The sequence below is a fragment of the Patella vulgata genome, chromosome 2, assembly GCF_932274485.2.
Source record: "Patella vulgata chromosome 2, xgPatVulg1.2, whole genome shotgun sequence".
NCBI classification, from domain to species: Eukaryota; Metazoa; Mollusca; class Gastropoda; family Patellidae; genus Patella; species Patella vulgata.
In genome coordinates, this window is record NC_065880.2 from 12,862,623 (window position 1) to 12,888,464 (window position 25,842).

General features: G+C 33.6%; 1 protein-coding gene across 1 annotated transcript in view; it reads left to right on the forward strand.

The window, feature by feature from the left end:
- Positions 1-24,437, forward strand: part of LOC126810627 (uncharacterized) — a 43,755-nt gene extending 19,318 nt beyond the window's left edge. Inside the window, exons 3-12 of the mRNA XM_050535809.2 lie at positions 8,315-8,412; positions 8,932-9,021; positions 13,071-13,206; positions 14,741-14,814; positions 17,567-17,760; positions 18,820-18,926; positions 20,194-20,335; positions 20,985-22,181; positions 22,471-22,651; positions 24,348-24,437. Of these exons, the coding sequence (XP_050391766.2) occupies positions 8,315-8,412; positions 8,932-9,021; positions 13,071-13,206; positions 14,741-14,814; positions 17,567-17,760; positions 18,820-18,926; positions 20,194-20,335; positions 20,985-22,181; positions 22,471-22,651; positions 24,348-24,437 (2,309 nt within the window). The remainder of the gene's footprint in view (positions 1-8,314; positions 8,413-8,931; positions 9,022-13,070; positions 13,207-14,740; positions 14,815-17,566; positions 17,761-18,819; positions 18,927-20,193; positions 20,336-20,984; positions 22,182-22,470; positions 22,652-24,347) is intronic.
- The last annotated feature ends 1,405 nt before the right edge of the window (positions 24,438-25,842 follow it).

Genomic DNA, 25,842 nt, shown 5'->3' on the forward strand with positions numbered 1-25,842 from the left:
GTATTTTGTTATCATAAATTCAAAAAGTCTTTTTAGACCCCAAAATCCCAAACAGCAGGGGACAGTTTTTCAGTTCCAAGAATGAATACTCTATTTAACTATGATTTTGAAGACAAAAAAGTAATAAAGTGGAGGGTTGAGCCGTGTTTCTGGTTTGTTGAATTTATGAGTTTATTTAATATTTTTTAACATGTCTTTATGTGTAGAGATTGACAGGTTTATTAAGATAAATTTGTATTTGATTTGGCAGGAATAGATCTAGAAGAGTTCCATACACACTAGTTCCATGTTATTCAATAAAGCATGCACAGTTTACATGTTAGCCTATTTCTATTGTCACAAACAAAACATGCTCTAGAAATTCTCATCACATGAAATGTTATACATTTGTGTTAAATAGAAGTTTTACATGAAATACTGCTGGGAAATGCCATAAATCTGAGGGAACATACATTATTGATAGTGCCCTTGTTTTCAAACACAGATGAAGACAAAAATGATTTGTAGACAATAAACCAATAATTAGATATTCATCAGACGATGCTAGGCAGCCGTAGAACAAAGGGGCCATGTTGAATAGTAGTAAGTCATGTGCACTGAAGCAGAACACAGTACAAACGACAACATTTATCTGCTTTGACGAGACCTGATTTGAGAGGTCGTATTGCCGTAGTGTTCTATTGTTGGAGCCACGAGTCCTTACGAATGGGGGGCTTATTGTTCAGCTGTATTAATGTGCTATGCCTGAATGAAACTTACCTGTAGAGGACAACATTGAAAGGGTTTCTTAAAACTAATATTTGTTGATGGCTATGTTCCCTGCCATTTTTATGATACAACAATATGCTAATTGATGAACTCATATATTCAGTTGATATGAATGAGTTGTATACGCCTGATAGTTTGTTGAATTAAAGATACATTATGTAAGATTTAGATATTGAGCTAACCATTCTTGCTATAATAGCACAAAAAGAGATTATGCAAAATGAAAATATTAAAAATTTCACTCGAATCACTCTATTCTGAGCCAAAGTTATCACTGTTTGTAGTTTTGACAAGATGTGTGCTTTCCCATTTTTAAATTAAATTTTTAAATTGTAATCCGTTCTAATCTAGTTAAAATCTTGAGTATCCGATGCCATCGAGAGCTGATTATGGTCTTGTTTTGTTTATAAATGTCTAATTAATAGTTTATATAACATTTCAGGCCTAAAGAAAGACCTGCAATAGGCAGATTTAGCTCTTATATAATGTATGTTTAATCAATATAGAAACAAGTCTTTCTTTAGGCCTGAAATATTATCTAAATTATTAATTAGACATTAATTAACTAATCCAGACCATAATCAACTCTCGATGTCATCGCTAGCCTGCAATATTTGCTAGATTAGGAATCGATTTGCTGCTCAACTTTCATTCATAATTTAATCATGAAGTGGATAATCGAGATATGTTTTTTATCATACCGACTTTAGTAATGATGATCAAGGCTAGGCCGAAAATTCAATTGCTAAATTCTCGGTTCAGAGTGGATCAATTTTACTGAAATTTTCAGCAAATACCCTTGACATTTACTATTATAGTGCCAACTGCCAGCTCCTTATCCAATCTCCCATAATGTATATTTAAGTTTTCATTTTGGCAAATTAATTGTTTGATACAGTTCTTCCGTATAAATTGTCAAAGGTTGATCACATATCTTGGCCTATTTTCCTTGAATTGTTCTTTGTGATGTAAGTCTTATTACATCATCTGATTGACTTGGGAGGATTGGATGGCCGAATGGTTAGCATGTGTGCGCTGTATCATAAGGTCTGTCATTGAGTCAACTGTTGTGGTTTCAATTCACTGGTTGTACGTGACAAGGAGTAGGGCCGTCTGTCCAACCTCATGGGTTTTCTCCGGGTTCTCCAGTTTCCCCCCACTGCTAAAGACCGCTACGTGCAAGCGAATTATTGAAATAAAATTAAACCATATGTTAGTCCCGAAATGACCTAGTTTGTGTTGAGTGGACGTGAAACCCCATTTCTCTCTCTCTCTCTCTCTCTCTCTTTGACTTTTAGATATAAATCAAAAAATAAATATAAAATTCAACTGAAAAAATTCTCCAGTATAATTTCCATATATAGACATGGCATTTTTGAAAATTTTATCTTGGTCAGTTATTAGGTTGTAGATATTGATTCATATGGTCGTCTATATATACCTGTGTTCGCATAGCGTCATTGTACATTAGACAATCTTAATAAAAGATATATTTCTCCATCTTTGTTCAACTTGTATTAGTTAATTAATTTTCTACATAAACTAAATGTGGCAGACGGAAGGTATATTGGGACGAAAGGAACACCTACAGACTTGGGGGAAGGCAATCAATATAATATCCATTTCATCAGATTCTTCTTACACTTGATCACACCCTCAAATGGATCAGGTAGAACTCTGTTTAATTGACCCAATTCAGTTTACAGCAATCAAGAAATTAATAAAATTCAATCAAAGACTCTTGGGATTGTGTTCCTTTCTGCACAAGTTTCAGCACCTGTTTTAATTATTTTATACACGTGTATCCAGTGATCAGGTTCACAAAGTAATCATTAATAAATTGCTATGCTTGCTTATAAAAACGAAAAGCCCTTTTAGAAATTTTATCAGGATTGATTATTCTCAGAATTATTTTGACACTAATAGTCTAAGAACAAAGGGCGGAAAATGAATGTATATATATATGAATAACTTTAGCCTATGAATTGCCATAGATGTTGGGGGCCAATCTCAGTTGAGGGGAGAGGGGGGAGAGGGCTGAAGCTATTTGCCTGAAAATTTTCTTTGTCACCCGATTCAGAGTGAATCAATCGTTAACTAAAACGAGTTAATAGTCTATGAATAATTTGAATTTCCATAGGCGTAGAGGGCTGAGGCTATTTTCTTGAAAATTTTCTTTGTCATCTGAATTTTCAGAATGAATCAATCATTAACTAAAACGAGTTATTATGCAAGGTCTTAAACATACATTATGCAAGAAATGTTATCTAAATTATTAATTAGACATTAATTAACTTATCCAGACCATAATCAACTCTAGATGGCATCGCTAGCCTGCGATCTTTAGTGGATTATGAGCGGATTTACTCCATAACTTTCCTTCACATTTAACGATTAAATGGATAATTGAGACTATGCTGTTTATTGTACTGACTTTAGTAATGATGATCAAGGCACGGCAGAAATTCAATCACTTTTTTCTCGGTTCATAGTGGAACAATTTGAATGAAATTTCCAGCAAATTGCCTTTACATTATCTAGTGTTTAACTATTATAGTGAGAACTGCCAACTCAATATTGAATCTCACATACTGTATCTTTATTAAAGTATTCAAAATTTAAACCGCAACCGATTTCATTTTACAATTGAAATGGTCTCATTCTCTGATGTTTGTACCCCAAAAAATAGAAATACATTGCCCGAATCTTACAAATGAAATGGTCTCATTTTCTGATGTTTGTGCCTAAAAAATAGAAATATATCGCCCGAATTGAGGGGGGGGGGGGCTACAGGCTCATCATCCCATCAGCTCCTACGCCTATGTGAATTGTTCAGCTTTGTGTAATTTCTACTTTCTTTTCTGTTTTTTTTTCTTTTGATTTTAACGTTTTTCTATTAAACAAAGGGTCATCCAAGTTTTATAATTCCCTCATATTCATAGGTTCATCTCAACAGTTACCTCTTGAAGTTTCTTTAAATAAAGCGGCAAAAAGTCCATTATATTATAATAAAATATGGCACTCCCATTAAAGCTAAAACCAGCTTCAGAAATATCTTTAAGGCTATCAACAAATAGGTGAAAAACATACAGTACACCATTTCTGTAAGGTCAGAAAAGATGAAATAAGTTGGTTCATTATATAAAAAAAACCATTAACTGACCGGACTATATTTTATTTTTACAGGTATGTAATTCTAGTTAGTTTGAATAGCATACTTTAAAAAATATTGACTCATTTGAAATAAATACAACCTGGATTAATAAACTATAAAATGAAAAAAATACCCCAAATATCTTTACCATCATTAATATGCACTGCGTCCATTTGTAGCCTCATCAATAAATCAAATAATAATGATCAGATTTAATGTCAAAGTTTGCATATAATGAAACTTTTTTCAGAGAAAAAAAATACTGAAGTTGCAAATAAATAATGCTGGAACTCTCTCTTCTCCATGGCCGCTATTACCCTATAATATAATTGATTCCCTTTCACTGGCCGTTCAATGACTAGGAAATTGCTCCTCTCTCTGTGAGTAAATTATACCCTCTCTCACACCCTCATATTTAAACGTCATATTTTGCTAAATAATAACAGACTCCATGAGTTTATGTGAGCAACTTGGCACAACGTTTTAATCAACAATGCAAATTATATCTTACAAATGTTTGATAATGATCTAAATTATTGTTTCTTTTGGCACCGCCTGATCATTTTCTATAATAGGGTTCTTGTGCAAATAACTTAAAACTTTTAAGTATTCCATTATGGCCCAATTAAATGGAATTGTTTTATTATCAAAGCAAGAAAAAAATCATATAAAAATATTTGCCCAGTTTAAAGTTCACTTAAATTGACTGTTTACTTTTCCTCTTAATTTCCTTTTTTATGAGCCATATATTTTTATGTATTAATGGATGATTTGCATATGACATAAATGAGCAGTCCAAGATTTCACAGGGCATTGATTAAAAAAAATGGAATTTATGTGTAACTCAAACAATAAAAATGTATAAAAATATTAAGTAACTCAATTTCTGATATTTCAAATGAAAATATTAAGCCTTTTTGGAAATCATCATAAGATTTGCTTTAACAGGGTTATGTAACTCAAAGAATATTTTTAAAAAAACTTAGTATGGAAAGACAAAAAGGTCTGTAAACACGAAGTCTGATTAGTAATCTTCAATGAATCTTAAAAAAAAAAATTCCAAAGAGGCATCAATAATCTAAAACTGTATATTTTGCATAGTACAATGATAATTATATATTATTTTGTTGGTATCAAATTATGTATCTTTTCATCACCATTAAAATCAACCATAGGAATAATACAAATGATAATTTTGACATTTAAAGGATACTTTGAATGGGGAGCCATGGTGACTAAGTGGGTAAGATGCTGGCTCGCTAGTCTGGAGGTTGGGTCTTTCGATCTCTGCATGTCGAGAAAGTTCATCAGGATTTTTATGGCGTGGTTTCCCCTTATCAGTGGTGCAGGACGAAAGGCCTGTCTAGCTATTTGGATGGAAAGAAAAACTGAGGACCCATGTACACATTGGCGTGCACGTAAAAGATCTCTTGGCACTTGGAATAAGAGGAGGCCATAGTGCCGCTGCCCAGGCAAAATTTCTCTCATAGCACACTGTATGGCGTATGCGTAAAAGATTTCTTGGCACTTGGAATTCGATATAAGAGGAGGCCATAGTGCTGCTGCCCAGGCAAAATTTCCTTCATAAAACACTAACATCATCATTGACCCAGTCGGAGCACAGCAGTAGAATGTGAAACCCCATTTCATTTTATTTTCAATACTTTTTATGTTTGTATGGTATAATATATTCGCTATTACTATATATTATAGCAAAACCAACTTTTAGATGAATGGTGATGGTATTATATTTGAACTATTACTGTATATTAAAACAAAGTAAAACAAACTTGTTGAAATCCTTTAAAATAATGCCATTGTTAATAAAGACTATTACCATTATGTTAAGTAATGTTCATTGAATTCATTGAATTCATTGAATAAATAAAAGCTGACTACCACCAAGATGGGAGATAAAACTCTATTAACTGGCACAGTCTAATTACCCAGACATTTAGTTCTGTTGAAAGGTAATAGCTGTTTAGATTTCATGTAATTAATAACTAGAGAGTATAAAATTTCACTTCGGTTGATTAGATTCAACCAAACGGCGTTCTTGTTTGACACCAACCCATACCATTCCATCATTTTCAGAGCTAGAACCTTGACAATATATTTCCTTTAATTATTCCTGAAAATGTCTTTTGTTTTAAGTTTGTGTCTAGAGCTTTGTATTTAATTATGTTCTATAGTTCCACACGTTCCACACTAGACTCTTTCTTTACTCAATAAATCACGTCCTTCTAGTAAATTACTGTTTAGTAAAACCTAAAATAGAATCTCCATGTTGGCATCCATTGTTTTATTTTACTAAATATAAATAATAGTAAAGAAGGAGTACATTTACATTATCAAAAAGAGAGAGAGATGGGGTTTAACGTCCACTCGACACAAACTAGGTCATTTCGGGACTAACATATGGTTCAATTTTATTTCCATAATTCGATTGTGCGTAGGGGTCTTTAGCAGTTGGTGGAAACCAGAGAACCCGGAGAAAACCCATTAGGTTGGACAGGCGACCCTATACTCCTTTTCACGTACAACTGGGGAGTTGACTCAATGACATACAATGGCAGACAATATAATGTTGATTTTAAAAAGGTGTTCTTCTACTACCCAGGGTCATGTGACATATGATTGAATTATAATAATAATAATAAAAACTTTATTTAATGAGACAACTTATTTAGTTTGCAAAAAAACTAATCTTCCATAAGTCCCTCCTAAGCTACAAAGACATATACCAGTATACATGTAATAGCAGGATAAATTCAAAAGTGGGAAGTTTGGGAAGTCACTCCCAAACTACAAAACATATACATTATATATACAAGTAGAATATAGGAAGAACACTACAATTACACAGAAAATAATTGAATCATGAATGGTGATAATATAATTTTATTAATGAACCCAAATTTTGAATCTAAGTTGATGAATTGAATTTTGTAAATTACCGAATCTAAATAGCAGTAAAGAAAGAATACATTTACAATACATTACAATAAAAGGTTGATTAAAGTAAGTGTTCTTTGACCAACCCCGGTTTATGTGACATATGGTTGAATCATGAATGATGAAATAACAATTTTATTAATGAATCCAAATTTTGTAAATTACTGAATCTAAATAGCAGTAAAGAAAGAATACATTTACAATACATTACAATAAAAGGTTGATTAAAGAAAGTGTTCTTTGACTATCCTGGTTTATATGACATATGGTTGAATCATGAATGATGAAATAACAATTTTATTAATGAATCCAAATTTTGTAAATTACTGAATCTAAATAGCAGTAAAGAAAGAATACATTTACAATACATTGCAATAAAAGGTTGATTAAAGAAAGTGTTCTTTGACTATCCTGGTTTATATGACATATGGTTGAATCATGAATGATGAAATAACAATTTTATTAATGAATTCAAATATTGTATTCATCTGGGGTTCAGGGCTAGGTCATTGTTTCTGATAATGTGAGCACCAATAATTTAAGACCATTGATAATTAAAATATTTCTCACATACTATGAACACATTGCTTGATTATGCTCACGTTATAAGAACACATTGGATAGTGGTTCTCAGATGATATGAGCACATTGATTGGTGGATCTCATGTCATGTAAACATAATATCAAATGAGAGCGAGTGTGAAATAAGGGTTTAATGTCCACTCGACACAATGGCAGAATGGCTAGTGCATGCGCATTGTATCATAAGGTCTGTCATTGAGTCAACTGGTTTTGATTCCCCGTTTGTACGTGACAAGGGGTAGGGTTGCCTGTTCAACCATGTGGGTTTTCTCCAGGTCCCCCGGTTTGCTCCCACTGCTATAAAGTCCCCAACATGCAAGCGAATTATTGAAATAAAATTGAACCATGTGTTAAGCCTGAAATGACCTAGTTGTGTCGAGTGGATGTTAAACCCTCTCTCTCTCTCTCTCTCTCTCTCTCTCTCTCTCTCTCTCTGTATGATTAGGCTCACATTTATATAAACACACAGAAGGTGATGCTCACATTGTAGGATGGTTTTCAAAATATATCAATACATTGTATGATGATTCTCAAAACATATGAACACAATGTATGGTGGTTCTCACAATATATAAACACATGATGGTTCTCACAATATCTGTATGTACATGTGTTTTAGAATTGAGCAGTATTGGTAATTTATTTTATACAGTGTATTTAGATGATATCAACCATTATAGAATTAAACAATCGCATGATATGATCACATAGCTGTTTAATAAACATCATTAATACACTGTTTAGAGACCAATTGAAAGTAATAGCACATTGGAAGCCAGTGTCTAAAAATCAAAGAGATGAAACATATTCAAAAAGATAACATACAGTTGAATCTGGTTTTTTTTTTATTTCCAGCAGTTTTACCATCTAGATATGGAATCGAAAATCATCTTTTAGGTCGATCTCATCTTTTTACTGAACCCGGATTTTCCGAGGGAGAGAGTATTCTACAGGTAAGTCTTTTGTTATCGATAGGGAGGCACGGTGGCTAAGTGAGTAAGACGTTGGCTCGCATGCCTGGAGGTCGGTTGTTTGATCCTTGCAATCGCCGAGAAAGTTCATCAGGATTTTCCGGCGTGTTTTCCCCGTGTCAGTGGTGCAGGATGGAGGGTCGACAAGGACAGCTGGTTAGTTATTCGGATGAGACAAAAAACCGAGGACCTGTGTATACATTGGCGTGCACATAAAAGATCTCTTGGCAGTTGGAATTCCATATAAGAGGAGGCCATAGTCCCTCATAGCACACTGTATGACATATGCCCATCTTCCTTAGCCCAGTCGGGGCAGAACAATAGGACGTTAAACCCCATTTCATTTCATTTTTTATTATCTATAATTTTGTGAAAAAGTTGTAATACAAATTAAAATTTGAATTATTGAAATGATGTATATATGGTGTAATTTTAGATATTGTTGACTTTCTGTGTGAAAAAAAATATTGGTTATTCAATTTGTTTATGTTTTTGTTACAGGCATTATATGGTTTTTTATTTGTTGTGTCATGTGATGGTGAGGTGTTTTTTGCTTCACGTACTGTTGAACAGTATTTAGGTTTTCATCAAGTAAGTAGTTATTTTACATCACTGCATGAAAGTATTCTTAACAACTATTTGGATATTGAAGGACGACTGAGCATCACAACGGAGAGAGAGAGAGAAAGAGAGAGAGAGAGAGAGAAAAAGAGACAGAGAGAGAAAGAGAGACAGAGAGAGAAATGGGGTTTAACATCCAAATGGTCAGCATGTGCGCATTGTATCATAAGGTCTGTCATTGAGTCAACTGACGTGGTTTCGATTCCCCAGTTGTATGTGACATGGAGTAGGGTTGCCTGTCCAAACTTTTGGGTTTTCCTCCTACTAATAAAGACCCTTACACACAAGCGATTCATTGAAATAAAATTGAACCATATGGTAGTCTCGAAATGACCTAGTCTGTGTCGAGTGGATGTTGAACCTCTCTCTCTCTCTCTCTCTCTCTCTCTCTCTCTCTCTCGCACACACACAACTACAACATTATTTAGTTTGTTTGTCAAATCTTTCATTGTGCAATGTAACGTGTCTGTAATCACTAGTCTCAGTGGGATGTACTTATTGCAAATGAATTTCGTTTTCTTTTTATTGTGACAGGAGGGACCATGATTTATACCTGAAAGCGAACTCTATTGATTGTAGGATTGAAAACAGCGATTAATTAGTCGTATTGCAGCCGTCTATATTTTATTTAATGTCAGATCACTAAATAAAGCTTCTTGGAGACTAATGTCCAAGCCTAGAGTTAATGACTGAAGCAATCTCTATTGACTTCTGAGCAGAGATCAGAAAGAATAAACTTTTTGTATGTGTGTGTGTGTGTGTCAGACCTTTTTTAATCATTGAATAGAAAATCAGATTTATTCAGATAACAAAGGATAATTTTGTTCTATTTCAATCATGTTTTGAAGGCAAAAAAAATGTCCAGACATGGATCTTGTAGAGAAGAGAAACTGCTGGAGGGGGAGGGAGCATAGCAAATCCAGGATAAGCCCATCGTCAATTTTTCCACAGAGTATTCCTTTTTGCAACACCTTTTAATTTGGCAGCAGATTTCAATTGTAGTACATACAAACAGTTTATATATAGTAATGAATCAAGTGTGTGTGTGTGTGGGGGGGGGGGGGGGGTCACAGTGGCTAAGTGGGTAAGACACTGACTCGCTAACCTGGAGGTCGGGTGTTTGATCCCCGCATTGGCCGAGAAAGTTCATCCAGATTTTCCGGCGTGGTTCCCCTCATAGCACACTGTATGGCGTATGCCCGTCTTCATTAGCCAAGTTCGGAGTAAAACAGTAGGACGTTAAACCCCATTTCATTTCATTTCAAATCAAGTGGGCCTTTAATATTAAATTTAATGAAATAAAAGTTTAAATGTAGCAGATACCAGAATCTTTAATAATCTTATATATTTATAGAAAATATTACATTAGTGGCAAAATAAATATTTAGATATATTGTTTATATTTAGTGGTAAAATTTTTTTTTAGATAAGCTTATACTATTTAAATTAGTGATATAAATAAATCTTTATAATTAGTTATACTATTGATATTAGTGGCAAACTAAATCTTTAGTTATACTCTTTACATTAGTGGCAAAATAAATCTTTATATATACTATTTATATTAGTGGTTGGTTGGCCTAATGGTTAGCTTATAGATAAGCTTATACTATTTAAATTAGTGATAAAAATAAATCTTTATAATTAGTTATACTATTGATATTAGTGGCAAACTAAATCTTTAGTTATACTGTTTACATTAGTGGCAAAATAAATCTTTATATATACTATTTACATTAGTGGTTGGTTGGCCTAATGGTTAGCGTGTAAGCGCTGTATTATAAGGTCTGTCATTGAGTCCACTGGCGTGGTTTTGATTCCCTGGTTGTAGTGACAAGGAGTAAGGTCGCCTGTCCAACCTCGTGGGTTGCCTCCGGTTTCTCCAGTTTCCTCCCACTGCTCAAGACCCCTATGTGCAAGTGAATTATTGAAATATAATTGAACCATGTTTGTCCCGATATGACCTAGTTTGTGTCGAGTGGATGTTAAACCCCATTTCTCTCTCTCTCCTTCTCTCTACTCTCTCCATTAGTGGCAAAATAAAACTTTAGATACACTATTGGCATTAATGGCAAAATAAATCCTTAAATTTTTATATACTATTAGTAACAAAATAATTCTTTAAATATACTATTTAAATTTATAGTGGAAAAATAAACCTTTCAATTAACTTCGAGTATTAAAAAGTCAAAGGTAATCAATGCAGTATTATACTGTTGTCTAGTTTTCTCATCATATTGTTAAATATCATAAATGTTTTCATCTTTCATCACTGGATCAGTCCTAACAATGAACACAAAACATGAAAAAGATTTTTATCAATGTTATAATGGACAGTTAACATTGTATATAACATATTCAACAAGTTTTCACTAAATTAACACTATAAAAAGAAATGCACTGCTTTGATGACACAAAGGTTAGATGTTACTCTGTGATTCTGAATACAGTCGTCTGAATAGTTCATTGACTATATTAAGTAACAAATGGGACTCAAGGTAATCTTTAACAAAATGTGATTAACACCATTTCAAAACTCGTTTACACATAGTTCTTACACATATATCACTCTGTATTTGGAGAATATAATAGATATAAAATGAAATAAAATGAAATGAGGTTTAACGTCCCACTGTTCTGCTCCGAACTGGGCTAATGAAGACGAGCATACGCCTTATAGTGTGCTAGGAGGGAAATTTTGCCCAGACAGCGACACTACGACCTAGTATTATATCGAATTCCAACTATCAAGGGATCTTTTACGTGCATGTCAATGTGTACATGGGACCTCAGTTTTTCGTCCCATCCAAATGACTAGATAGCTGTCCTTGTCAGGCCCTCCATCCTGCATCACTGACAAGGGGAAACCACGCCGGAAAATCTGGATGAATTTTCTCGGCCAATGCAGGGATCGAACACCAGACGTTCAGGCTAGCGAGCCAGATTATTACCTACTTAGCCACCGTGACCCCCTAATAGATATAAAAACAGATACCCCTACGCACAAGCGAATTATGTAAATAAAATTAAACCATATGTTAGTCCCGAAATGACCTAGTTTGTGTCGAGTGGACGTGGACGTTAAACCCCATTTCTGTCCCTCTCTCTCTCTATAAAAACAGATTTCTAATATTAGGCCCCCTAAAAGAATACCAGTGTTTATGGTTATCCCACCAACCCTACTTTGTTGAGGCAAATCGCCAACCCTAGATATTTTTTCTAATTTCCGAGGTTCTATAAATCGGTCTTGTCCTGGATTTCTGCACACCATCCGACTCTATTTTTTTTTGTGAAGTAACCTTAATCACAAATATTATTCTGCAGGGCCTAAATCAAAGAATATATAATAATAAAAATACATATGATAATATACGGTTACATAGATATATATATAATAATAACGATACATATATATCTATATATATTACTGGCAGATCACTCAATCTGATTCAAATACAGATCTATATTTCGTTTCGTTTTTTATATTTTCGATGGCCTACGTTACACTACATGAAGATCTGACCGGTTGTACAGGGAAGGTCGTATCAGGGGTCGTATAAGCAGCTTTTGACCCTTAGACGTCAGACATTGATTAATCCATCAGCGTTGACGTTTCCAGTGATTTACCCACAGTTCCGTGAGTCGCACGCCAAGAATTTGCCGTAATAGATTATTTCATTGGCTAATCCCTCACACCATCCAGAACGCATGTTATATAACAACTCCTCCAGATCCTAGTGTAGTACAGACAAATAAAACGAAATTTTGAACTACAGAAAACGAAACGAAATGGGATCTGTATTTTAATCAAATTGCAGATCTCTCAATGGCTACTACATTAAAAATTAAAAAGCAAATTCATCTTGAAATTCTGTAATGCCCTTGCCCTTCCCCTTCCCCACATATGGTTTGCTAGGTTAAGTATTTTTCATGTTTTTCTTTCCAATTCTGTGCATCAAAAATACTGATATATATAAGAGAGATGTTGGAAATGTTATTTCAAAGTCTTTATATTTCAGTCCGATATCATCCATCAAAGTGTCATGGAGTTAATACACTCTGAAGATAGAGAAGAATTTAAACGTCAATTAGGATGGAGCTCATGTCTACCACCAGAAAAATCCAATATGTCTTTACATGAAATTCTCCTACCAGGTTTGTGATTCCTACATTGGGGAAGAAAATCCTTGTCACATTGTTGATAAATGTGAGGCTTAAAAATCCTGGAAAAGGCAATTTTATTATTTTTATATATAGACAATACCAACTCAATGTTCACAAAGAATGAAATCTTGAAATGAGGGGTTTTTGTTTGTTAAACGGATTTAATATGAATGAACCACTGAAATGACGGGCTTTTGTTAAACAGATTGAATATGAATGTACCACTGAAGATAAAAATCGCAAAATGACTATAAAAATTTGAAATAAGAACATACAAAAATGGTTTTAAAACAGAAATTAATTAATGATTTGAATATACAGCGTGTCAACATCTCCATACATCGTACCCTACATATAGTCAAACAGTCTTTCCGTTTATTGCATCAAAACATCCATTAAAGATACATTATGGGAGATTAGATAAAGAGCTGACAGTTCTCACAATAATAGTTAAAAACTAGATAATGTAAAGGGAATTTGCTGAAACTTTCAGTCAAATTGATCCACTCTGAACCAAGAATTTAGCGATTGAATTTTTGACCTAGCCCCGATAATCATTACTAAAGTTGGTACAATAAAAAACACAGCGATGACATTGAACTTTCGGCCTAGCCTTGATCATCATTACTAAAGTCTGTATGATAAAAAGTTGATTAAGGTCTGGATAAGTTAATTGATGTCGAATTAATAATTTAGATAACATTTCAGGCCTGAAGAAATACCTGCAATAGGCAGATTTAGCTCTTTCATAATGTATTTTTAATGACAGCATGCATACATATACACTTAGACATAATCATATACATTTAATTATACATACTACATACGTGAACACACAAATAATACATTCATACAAACAATATAGGCTAGTATTATGAAATTGACATCATCTAAAATGGAAACTTTAATTGTATAGATAAGTCAACCAACACTTTTTGGTTTTTAATCCTTGGCTAGATGTATTTAGGAAGTCTCTTGTGGTTTATTATATTTTAAATAATAGGAATTGTTAAATAATGTCACATTTGCATAAAGCGACATGTACAAGAGTCAAAATGCCAGACTCCCACAATTTATAAAGTGCTAACTGGCACTAACCAAATATATGCATTTTTTAAAATGAAATTCTTGTATAACATATTAAGAATAAGCATGTTTTAACATTTGGGGGGAGGGGTTGGATGGCCAATTGGTTAGCGCGTGCGTGCTGTATCATAAGATCTGTTATTGAGTCAACTTACATAACTTCGATTCCCCGGTTGTACGTGACAAAGAGTAGGGTCGCCTGTCCAACCTCGTGGGTTTTCTCCGAGTCCTCCGGTTTCCTTCCACTGCTAAAGACCCCTAAGCACATGTGAATTATTGAAATAAAATTGAACCATATGTTAGTCCCGAAATGACATGGTTTGTGTCAAGTGGACGTTAAACCCCATTTCTCTCTTTAACATTTGTGTTATATATAGGGTTATGCTGTAATTCTATGTTATACAGTTGTATTATATTTTCTTATTTGAATTTTTTACAGAAAACCACATGTACCTCCATCGCTCCTTTACAGTCAGGTTTCGATGTCTTCTGGACAATACTTCAGGTTTTATTGTAAGTATTAAACCATTTAAATCTACCAGTTTTAGACATCATAATGTTTTGTTTTTGGTTTATTCATACTTTGTTTCTCTTTTCTTCTTAAATCAGGGGTTTGGGTGGCCGAATGGTTTTAGATATCATAAATCAAACATCATTTGTTTTTGGTTTATTCATAAGTTGTGTCTCTTTTCTTCTTAAATCGGGGGTTTGGGTGGCCGAATGGTTTTAGATATCATAAATCAAACATGTTTTGCTTTTGGTCTATTCATACTTTGTGTTTCTTTTCTTCTTAAATCGGGGGTTTGGGTGGTCGAATGGTTTAATGTGCGCACGTTAAAATCGTAAGTTCTGTTATTGACTCAAGTGCCATGGTTTCGATTCTCAACTTGTATGTTACAAGGAGTAGGGTCATCATGGTTTTTCTCCGGGTCCTCTGGTTTTCTCCCTTAAGTAAAGAGCCCTGTGTGCAAGTGGAATATTGAAATGACCATATGTTAGTCCCGAAATGATTTTCTTTGATTAAAATCTTGTAGCTGATTAGTTAAAACAGATAGTTTAACCTGTTCAGTAGATTGAGTCATTTAGGAGTAATATGTCTGGATTGACATAAACCCATTTGGAAAATATATGGTGTCATTGAATGCTACAAATACAAGTATGAGTTTAAAGTCTATATCCAGATCAAGCATTTTGTCAACAATTCCTCATTCTTTAATCCATGCTTAAATTGATTATTTAACAATAAATGATTAAGAAAACAAAGCCAAAATATCGACAGTACACAATCTCCCAGGTTGGATTTAATTATTTTTAAAAAAAAGCAATCAAAATAGTTCGTTCGTTTTTTGGAGTGTTACGTCCACTTCCACCAAGGGTGATATCGTAGACAAGACCATCAAAAGATTTTACTCAAAACTTATAGGTGGGACAGGCTTGTTCAGAAATAAGCTGGATAAAAGAATTTAAATTAATGAAAAAAAATATTCCAAGTTTTAACATTCTATCTATTTTTTGCATGAATGGCATTGTGTGTGATTGACCTTCTAAAAGTAGCTTCTGAAGTGCATCGTGACTTACTCTTTCTAGAACTTCGTGACTTAATCTTTCTAGAACATCGTGACTTAATCTATCTAGAACATCGTGACTTAATCTTTCTAGAACATCAGGACTTAATCTATCTAGAACATTGTGACTTAATCTTTCTAGAACATCTGACACTACTGCACTGTTATTTAAGTTCATGTAACAATTGAATAGGTTTTATAACTCTGTTGGAAAATATGCTAGTTTTATTAAGTGATTAACTTTCATTAAAATTTTCTAACCGGAAATTGCTTAACACATTTGTTTCTATTTTTGATAAGATTTTAGAAAATGATTAAAGGTGCATTATGTAAGAATCTGCCTATTGCAGGTCTTTATTTTGACTTCAAATGTTATATGAATTATTATTTTGACATTTATTCACATGACAAGCCTATAATCAACTTTCTAGATCATCGGATGCATGTGATTTACATGGATTAGAACAGCCCTGAGATTTAAAAATTTAAAGAGAAAATGGATAATCAGGACTAAGTCTTGGTTGTTCATTACCGTTGCTACGATAATAAACAATCTACACTACATCTTCAAACAATCATAACTTCGCTCAGAATAAAGTAATTTGAATGAAATTTTCAATATATTCATTTTTCATTATTTATTTTTGAAATATTATAGCAAGATCACCAACTATTTCTCTAAATCTTACCTTTAACAAATTACTGTTCTAAATATAGTACAAAAATATATTGTTTTAACAAAAAATAGAAAACTGCCCAAAACTGGCATATATTGTATTAATGTCTTGTTTGTGGCTTTAATCTGAAGTATTTGATCCAGACCATATTTGGGGTTGTTCATTTTTATCCTTATCTGATAATGTTCAACCATTTACTCTACAAAAAATTTAGTGGTGTGATTCCAGCTCTACACATAGACCCATTTGTATAATGTATATGTTCTCTAAAGCCTTATTGTGGCAGACAACTATTTAGATGTAACAAAAATAATGGCTGAAAGGTGTTCTTTATATAGTAATCTAGACAAAAAAAACCCCTCGGTTAGACGCCATCTTGACCTCGATGTTCAATAGGTGGCAGACATGATGATGTCATGAAATCAATAGAAAGTAATGGAAACTTTAGGTGAACATATATAACTCTCATTAGGATTGGCTGATTTTGATAATATTTCGACCAATAATTTGTTTAAAGGAGCAAAGTCGCTAATATTTGGGACCTAGAAATTGACACAAATGGGTCGCAACGCATACAATAATGTAATATGAATGTATATAAATTGATTTACATTCAATCTTTTCTGTTTTTACTGTAATTTCTAATCAGTTAGGTTCGGTGAAATACACCAGTATTCTCAATCTCCAGATAAGAATATAACGTTACAGTTTGAATAACTTGTGGAATATGCCTAGCCTCGTTTTTCGAGTCCCTTATTACAAATAACGCTGAAACGCATTATGGTACACAATTTGTGTACCAATTGTAAAATGTTTATTTTGTCTTTAGATATTGGATATCAGAAGGCCATCTTTTCCACGTTAAGATCACAACATCAATGTTGATTTAAATCGACAAATAAATTGTGTTTTCAATGTCGAAGATTTTGGATGATATTGAGTTAGAGACTTAGCTACTTTAAATATGTGTTTTTGATATTATACGTATAAGTCATAATTGTATATTTTGGTTCTTTTTTTCAGACATTAGAAATTAGTGGGTGGTTACGTGTTCTACATGGACAATGTAATGGTAACAGAACAGAAGAACCTCAACTGGCATTATTTGCTATTTGTTGTCCATTTGGTCCTCTGTCTTTATTTGACATACCTTCAAGAGAATTAACTTTTAAAAGCAAACATAAGATGGATTTTTCTCCTATTACTATGGATAGCAGGTAACTAGATAATATATTTTGTCTTTCAAAAAAGGAGCTGCGGTCGCTCAGTGAGTAATATGTTGTCTCGCTAACCATTGAGGTCCCGTGTTCGATGCCAGTATTAGCCAACAATGTTCATCAGGATTTTCCTGATTTGGAATTTGAAATAAGAGTAGGCCATATTGCTGCTGTCCGGGCAAAATCTCCCTGAAAACACACTATTTCGCATATGTCCGTCTTCATTAGCCTAGTCGAAACAAAACAGTAGGTCGTTGAAACCCATTTCATTTCCTTTAAAAAAACATTGTTTGGTATGTGTGTGTCAAAGACTGAAAACATTTGTTACCAAAAATCAGGCCCCGGTTTCTCAAAGTATGGTAATATAACAACATCAATGTTGATTTAAATTGACAAATAAGTCATGTTTGCAATGTCGAAGACTGTGGATGATATTGAGTTAAAAACTTGCCCCATTTTAACACCATTTCGATTATAATAATATAGAGGTGTTCTCATTAATAGAAGTGGGGGGTTGGATGACTGAATGGTTGTACGATTCCCCGGTTTTACGGTTTTATGTGACAAGGAGTAGGGTCGCCTGTACATCCTCATGGGTTATCTCCAGGTCCTCCGGTTTCCTCTCACTGCTAAAGACCCCCATGCCCATATGTTAGTCCCGAAATGACATAGTTTGTGTCAAGTGGATGTTAAACCCCATTTCTCTCTCTCTCTCTCTCTCTCTTTCTCTCTCTCTCTTTCTCTCTCTCTCTGTCTCTCTCTCATTAATAGAAGGATCTAGAAATCCCATCACTGAGACTCCCCAACCTACACAACACCAGATTATGTTTCAACTGCTTATTAATCGTTTATAATTTGTGAAAGAAAGGAAATAACATGTCCATTATAAAGACGTTCGATTAACTTTTTTACTTAATTATGTTACTATTTGTATATTATACCTTTAAAATAAAAATACCTGCAGTAAAAATAGCTGTCTTCACCTCAAATTTAAATTTACTGATAATATAATAATAGGGTGTCTTAATGTATCTCATACAATTGGGTTTATAATTTCAGAGGTAAAGTGATGTTTGGTTATGCTGATCATGAACTTTCACCTAAATCTGGCTATGATTTGGTTCATCCAGATGATCTGACTTATTTCTCTTCAGCTCATCAAGAATGTAAGTTTAATACATATATTTTTTGCTTGACAAAATTCGTACATTCTTAAACATGCATTATGCAAGAGGTAAATCTGCCTATTGCAGGTCTTTCTTTACCCCTGAAATGTTATATAAACTTTTAATTAAACATTTATTAACATGAAAAGACCATAATCAACTCTCGATGCCATCTTATCTGTCTGATTTTCATTGGATTTGAATCTGATCTGTTGTTCAAAGTCTGTTTATGATTAAATGCAAAAATGAATAATGGAGACTTTGTTAATTATTGCGACAGCACTAACAATGACAATCGAGGCTACAAAGATTTTTAAATGAGGTTTTCTCGGGTTAGAGGGAAGCAATTGACTGAAATTTCAGCACATTCCCTTTACATCATCTAGTTTTTAACTATTATATCAAGAACTGCCAGCTCTTTATGTAGTCTTCCATAATGTATCCTTAACCAACTATCCTAGAGATTACATCATATTAGATCATCATTCTCAGTCTATCCTACATATCAGGTTTTCCCCATGATTAGCTTCCCAGATTATCCAAAGACAACACCGGTCATTCATCCTCAACTTAACACCTATTGTTTCCAACTTCTCATCGTTTATATCATGTGCCTCAATCTGTCAGATCACACACAGTCATATTTTCATCCCAGATCATCCCTCCCCATCTTAAAATCTTGGATCACCCAGTCCATTAATCCCTAATTACCCATCCTCATCTTGTAATCTTAAAATGTCCATCCACAGCATGTCATCCAAGATCACCCCATTGATATCCCAGTTCATCCACACTAAACTTATCATCCCAAATCTCCCACTTGCCATTTGATGTCATATGTCCATACTTGTCATTAGAAATCATCCATCCACACTTTGTCATCTGAAATGCCCCATCCAAGATCACCCCATTGATATCCCAGTTCATCCACGCTAAACTTATCATCCCAAATCTCCCACTTGCCATTTGATGTCATATGTCCATACTTGTCATTAGAAATCATCCATCCACACTTTGTCATCTGAAATGCCCCATCCAAGATCACCCCATTGATATCCCAGTTCATCCACGCTAAACTTATCATCCCAAGCCTCCTACTTGTCATTTGATGCCATATACCAATACTTGAGATGATTCATCTGCAACTTGGAATCTTGGATCCCTCTGATCTCAAATTGGGTCATTCATCCAGAACCATACTTAACCAGAGAACTCTTCCCCAGAATCTGTTATTCTCAGTTGAAATAAATGTTTTGTATTGTTTTAGTAATAAAGACTGGAAGTTCAGGGTTGATAGCGTATCGCTGGATGACAAAAGATTTTCGCTGGTGTTGGTTACAGTCTAGTTGTAAAGTAGTCTATAAAAACAGTAAACCAGATTTTATAATAGCTACACATCGACAATTAACGTAAGTTTCTCATCATTTGTATCTGAGTATACAGTCCAGCACAAGTGTACAAAATCCTTCTGTCTCGGCATGTTGTATGGCTGAATGGTTAGTGTGTGCGTGTTGCATCATAAGGTCTGTCGCCTGTCCAACCTCATGGGTTTTCTCGGGGTCATCTGGTTTCCTCCCACTGCTAAATTGTTGAAATAAAATTGAACAATATGTTAGTCCTGAAATGACCTAGTTTGTGTCGAATGGAAATTAAACGCATCTCTTTATTACTGTCTCTAAAAATTGAATGTAGCTAAAATTCAGTGCTTGGTTACAAATTTGGACTGTCATTCTAATGAATGGTTTATTTAACATTGTTTTCAGACCAATGCAAGCAAATTCTAACCCATGTCCATATAATAATATAAAGGCATTTTCACTATTGGGTAATTCTAAAGTGTGTCAACATGTTTTCAGAGAACATTGCTCAAAATAGGGTATCCCCAAATCAGTATAATACCATGCATTCTTAAAACCATGATTTTAAGATATGATTGACTTCCTAAAGGCTCCCTTACACCTTTGTCCATAATAATTCTTAGATCTGTACTTTGCTCTTGAAAGCAAAATTTTTGAATGATGATATAGTAAATCTAATGTTTCAAATTCTTTTTTACAGAGATGACGAAGGTCAGGATTTATTTGGGAAACGTGGTAATGAATTTAAATTACCTTATCCACTATTAGATATGGACTTATGTGGTGGGTTTGGTTTTCCAGAAGACGAGTTTTCTCCAAAATCTAAATCCAGCAAATCAAAGAAAAAGGCTCAGACGAGGGAAACGGCTATGGTGAATAAGAAACGTAAAGGTGCTTGTTTGTTAAATGGTCTCCCGGGGTATTCACCGTATCCGCCATTTAATTCTTATGATACAAATGATTATAAAGCAGACATAATTTATCCGTATGGAAGCAATAATTATGGATATGAAACCGATATTTATCGTTCCCATGGATACAGTTCTTTACCTGCGCCCTTGTATCCAACAACAGACTCGTATCGTTTTGATGGGGATAAACATGGACTAACAAACGGCTATTTTTACGATCATCGGCAATATCAGCCTACCCTTCCTTACTCAAGCAATACTTTTACGGACATTATGACTCCAGCTAATAAATATGGTTACGATGTGCCAAAGTACGGTTTTGATCCTTACAGCATAGATTTATCAAAAAAAGTTCACTGTGGAGATGACATTTCTCATATGGACTCTGATATCAGAAAATATGGGTACGATTTACACGAACGTTTTCCACGTCTAAATGGCTCATTAGAACCTGTTGATCTCCGATCCTCTTCTGTGTATAATCCTAATCCTTACATGAATCCTATCGAAGGAAGTGTGGCGCCATCTTGTGTTCCCCCCTCCCATTTTTACAAACCTGCCCACACTCCAAGTATGATTGCCAAGGACAAATCATCGGAAAATGTGATACATCATGACCTACCGCAGGCCATTAGTTTAGGACATAATTCGGTGATCAAATCCACGAATATCTACACATCATCTCAGTTAGCAATGACAGATCTTGGTTCATCACCCAATCATCATCTTACTTCTGTTGCTGGTGTCATCAGCCAATCAAAGGCACCCAATAATAATAATAATAATAATAACTGTTTATCGTGGAATAGTTCGACGTGTGATAAACGCAGCCAGTATAATTCTGTTAATACCGAGAGGGAACTGTCTCCAGGGCAACCAAATATGGTTTCTCCTGATTTATCTGTTGGTAAAGTCATGGAACACAGTGTTATCCACAGAATCAGTCCAAAATGCAATACATCACAGACTTCAGTAATACAAGCCAGGTAAGAACACTTGGTACCACTTATTTCACACAGCTAACAATTTCTGTTGTACTTTTGAAGTGAAAAAGAAAACATGTTTTATATTATTGATGCAAATAATCATCCACATGCAGTAAAATAATATTTGGTGCATGCTGAAAGCAACATTTCTATCGCTCCCCTTCCGAATGGAGAGGTAACAAATATGATGTATTTTCATTAAAAGGCTTGAAATTTCAAAAAAAAAATGTTCAACATTTTTGTCTACTGATAAACCGGTATATATATATATTTTTTTCTTTTTGTGCAGACGTTCATGTGATAAGCAAACAGCAAGCATACCAGTTCCTGTGGTTAAATCACCATGGTTACATCACTGTAACAACACCCATAGTAACTATCAAGATAACCGTGATTGGACTGGGGATCTCTATGGTTATTGCGGCAAATCACAACGAGTTATTCTACCTGAAACTTTTCAACCTGAAAAGGTAAGATATCACACCCTGACAATTGATCATAGCTCACTCCATATTTGAAGAAGCATTTAAGATATAAATTCCACCAAACATATTTTTATTAAAAATAAGATGCTAATGGCGATTTAGAATAATGAAATACTGAAGATGTTTATTAAGATTGTAATCAGTGAAATGAAAGTATTGTTTTCAGCTGTCAACCAGCTGTATAAAATCAGACCCCGCTTGCATATATATCTGTCTGAACATACCGGGGTATAGTGTACTGTCTGAACATACTGGGGTATAGTGTACTGTCTGAACATACTGGGGTATAGTGTACTGTCTGAACATACTGGGGTATAGTGTACTGTCTGAACATACCGGGGTATAGTGTACTGTCTGAACATACTGGGGTATAGTGTACTGTCTGAACATACCGGGGTATAGTGTACTGTCTGAACATACCGGGGTATAGTGTACTGTCTGAACATACCGGGGTATAGTGTACTCTACCATGAAAAAAAACCCATGAAATATTGATATACCTTAAATAGTAATCAGTCTACTGAATTGTATGGACACATGAATCATATACCTTACTGAATTCTGCTGAATTGTGTGAACTTAGTTTGGTTGAACATTGTAACATTGTATCTATGTACAAAGCAGTCAGTTTTATATTAAACTTCATTGGATAAAGACTTATTTATAAATATGAATTTACTTTGAAAAGTTTTCATGCGTTATCAAAAATGACCGGCAGTGAAAATTTTGAAGAGGAAGCCCTGGTGTACGCATAATATGTGAGCTGCTCCCACAAAACCAAGCTCTTGGTCATTTTTATGAAAATAGAGCTGGCAGCATTTTTGAATAGTGCACTGCCTATAAGCTTTCCAAAAATGCAATTCTTTCAAAATTTGTCATATCATCTGGAGTTGAGTTCGACTTATTCACAGCAACAAGAAGGCATATATGGTTTATGCTTTTGTGCCCATAGTACAAAATGAAGTTGGGTGACAAGCGCCTGGTTTTGTGGGAGTGGGTCACATATAATCAACATGAGATACATCACAAATGGCTAGTTTGTATTTACTATTTAAACAAAACAAATAGCCGATATTCCAAAAGAGTTTTTCAGAAATCGGAAATAACTATTACCCTCTAGTTTTTGAATTTATAAAAATAAAATTATTTAAAGGAATAAATATTTAAGACTTAAAAAAAAATGATTTGCTAGGTTTTCAGTATCCATATGTTCTTTACACTTTTATTTCTGAGCTGATTTCTACTTTTGAAATAAATACTTTTACAAAATTTTTTAAGAAAACATATTTTTGAAGTCTAGTCATTTTAGAACCATTCAGTGTTGATAATATTATAAATTATATATGACAGTGTGTCAAGATGATCTATCTGTATGTCCAAGTCTGATGAGTAGCCAGTCTATACATTTAATTTAAAAAAAACAAAAAAAACTTAAAATACAGTCTGGATTAAAATGGAAGAGAATGGAATAAACAAGTTAATTGTTTTTGTTGAAAATAATATAAATATGATAAATTTGTTTTTATTCCCTTATGTGATTTGTATGAATCATAGATTTATTGTAGTAAGGAGTGAACAAGTTAACTTGTAACATAATACTAGCGTTTCCATCATTTCAAATGAAATGTCATCTCAGTAGAGTACTGTAATGGAATTGATACCTTTACTGTCTCTTTTTCAGCTTGCAAGTGTCAAGGAAACGGATCCCACTGAAAATCCTCTATTGACCTTTTCTGAGGTCACTCATACATTACTAAGCACTGCTCACTGATGTTTTAATTTATTATTATTATTTTGAAATTATTTAAAATAGATTTTTACAAACATTATATAATTTTTGTCTATATAAATTTTTAATATAAACTCTTTGGATTAAGACATATTAACCTCTTATGATTACATTATTGGTACATAATATTAGGTTGTCATTATAAAATGGGTTGTGAAGAAAAACTTTCCGCATGCTTTATTTCTGGCTAGCTAGCCTGAAGGTCACGTGTTCGATACCTTCATTGGCCAAAAAAGTTCATCAGGATTTTTCGGCGTGGTTTCTCCGTGTCAGTGGTGCAGGACAGTGGTCGATTGCATGGGATGAAAAACCGAGGTCCTGTGTATACATTGGCGTGCATGTAAAAGATCCCTTGGAGTTGGAATTCGATATAAGAGTAGGCCATAGTGCCGCTTCCTGGGCAAAATTTCTCTCATAGCACACTGCATGGCGTATGCCAGTCTTCATTAGCCCAGTCAGAGCAGAACAGTAGGACATTAAACCCCATTTCATTTCTTTATTTCCAGTAACCTGATATAACATTTATCATAAATATTAGATTTTCAAAAGTGTATAGATATATTAATTAATTTTGGAAATTTAATTTCATATTGGGATTATAGTCTTGCATGCAATTTTAGCTTACCCATTAATGCAAAAATATAATTTCATAAATGGTAGTCGTAAAGAGTTATAGGGGAATTTTAAGCAAGACAAAAGTATTATATTCAAAATAGCCAATACAGTTGTTGTTATTATAAATAGTTTCTTAAAACAAAATAAATCCCCAAAAAACAATTTTATTTTATTATTTATTTGTCACTTCAGTATTACATGTACTTAAGAAAACAAAGCAATAAATGTAGTCATATTTTGTCCTGTATTAAATTGGGTATTAATTAAATATAGTTTAAATTAAATATTGTATCTAATATACTTGATAAACTATCAATAAGTGAAAAGCAGGGAAGAATACTCCCAGAATAAACCTACAAGTGAACTTAAATAAATATTTCTTAATTATACCGAGTGTCGAAGTCTCTGTTTAAATTACTTAATGATGTTTGTAATTGATTAAGATCAAGCTGTATATTATTGTATTTGCAGGATTTTTTTTATTTCCATGTGGGTATGATATATTTGTTAATACATATGTTTAAATATGCATGAAAAAGTCAATTTGATGTAAACATTATTTTTTGTAGGCATAGTAACCATTGAAATCAACTATTTCTTAAACTTATTTAAAATGAAAAAAAAAAATTCATTATTCAATGTGTGTTCTTTTTTTTTTTTTATTAATTTTAACATTCCTTAAATTATTAGTGATAGACATGAACTACACAGACAAGCAATAAAGTGCTAGTGTAATCAGTGCTATATTTATTTTTATATTATCAGGTGTTAT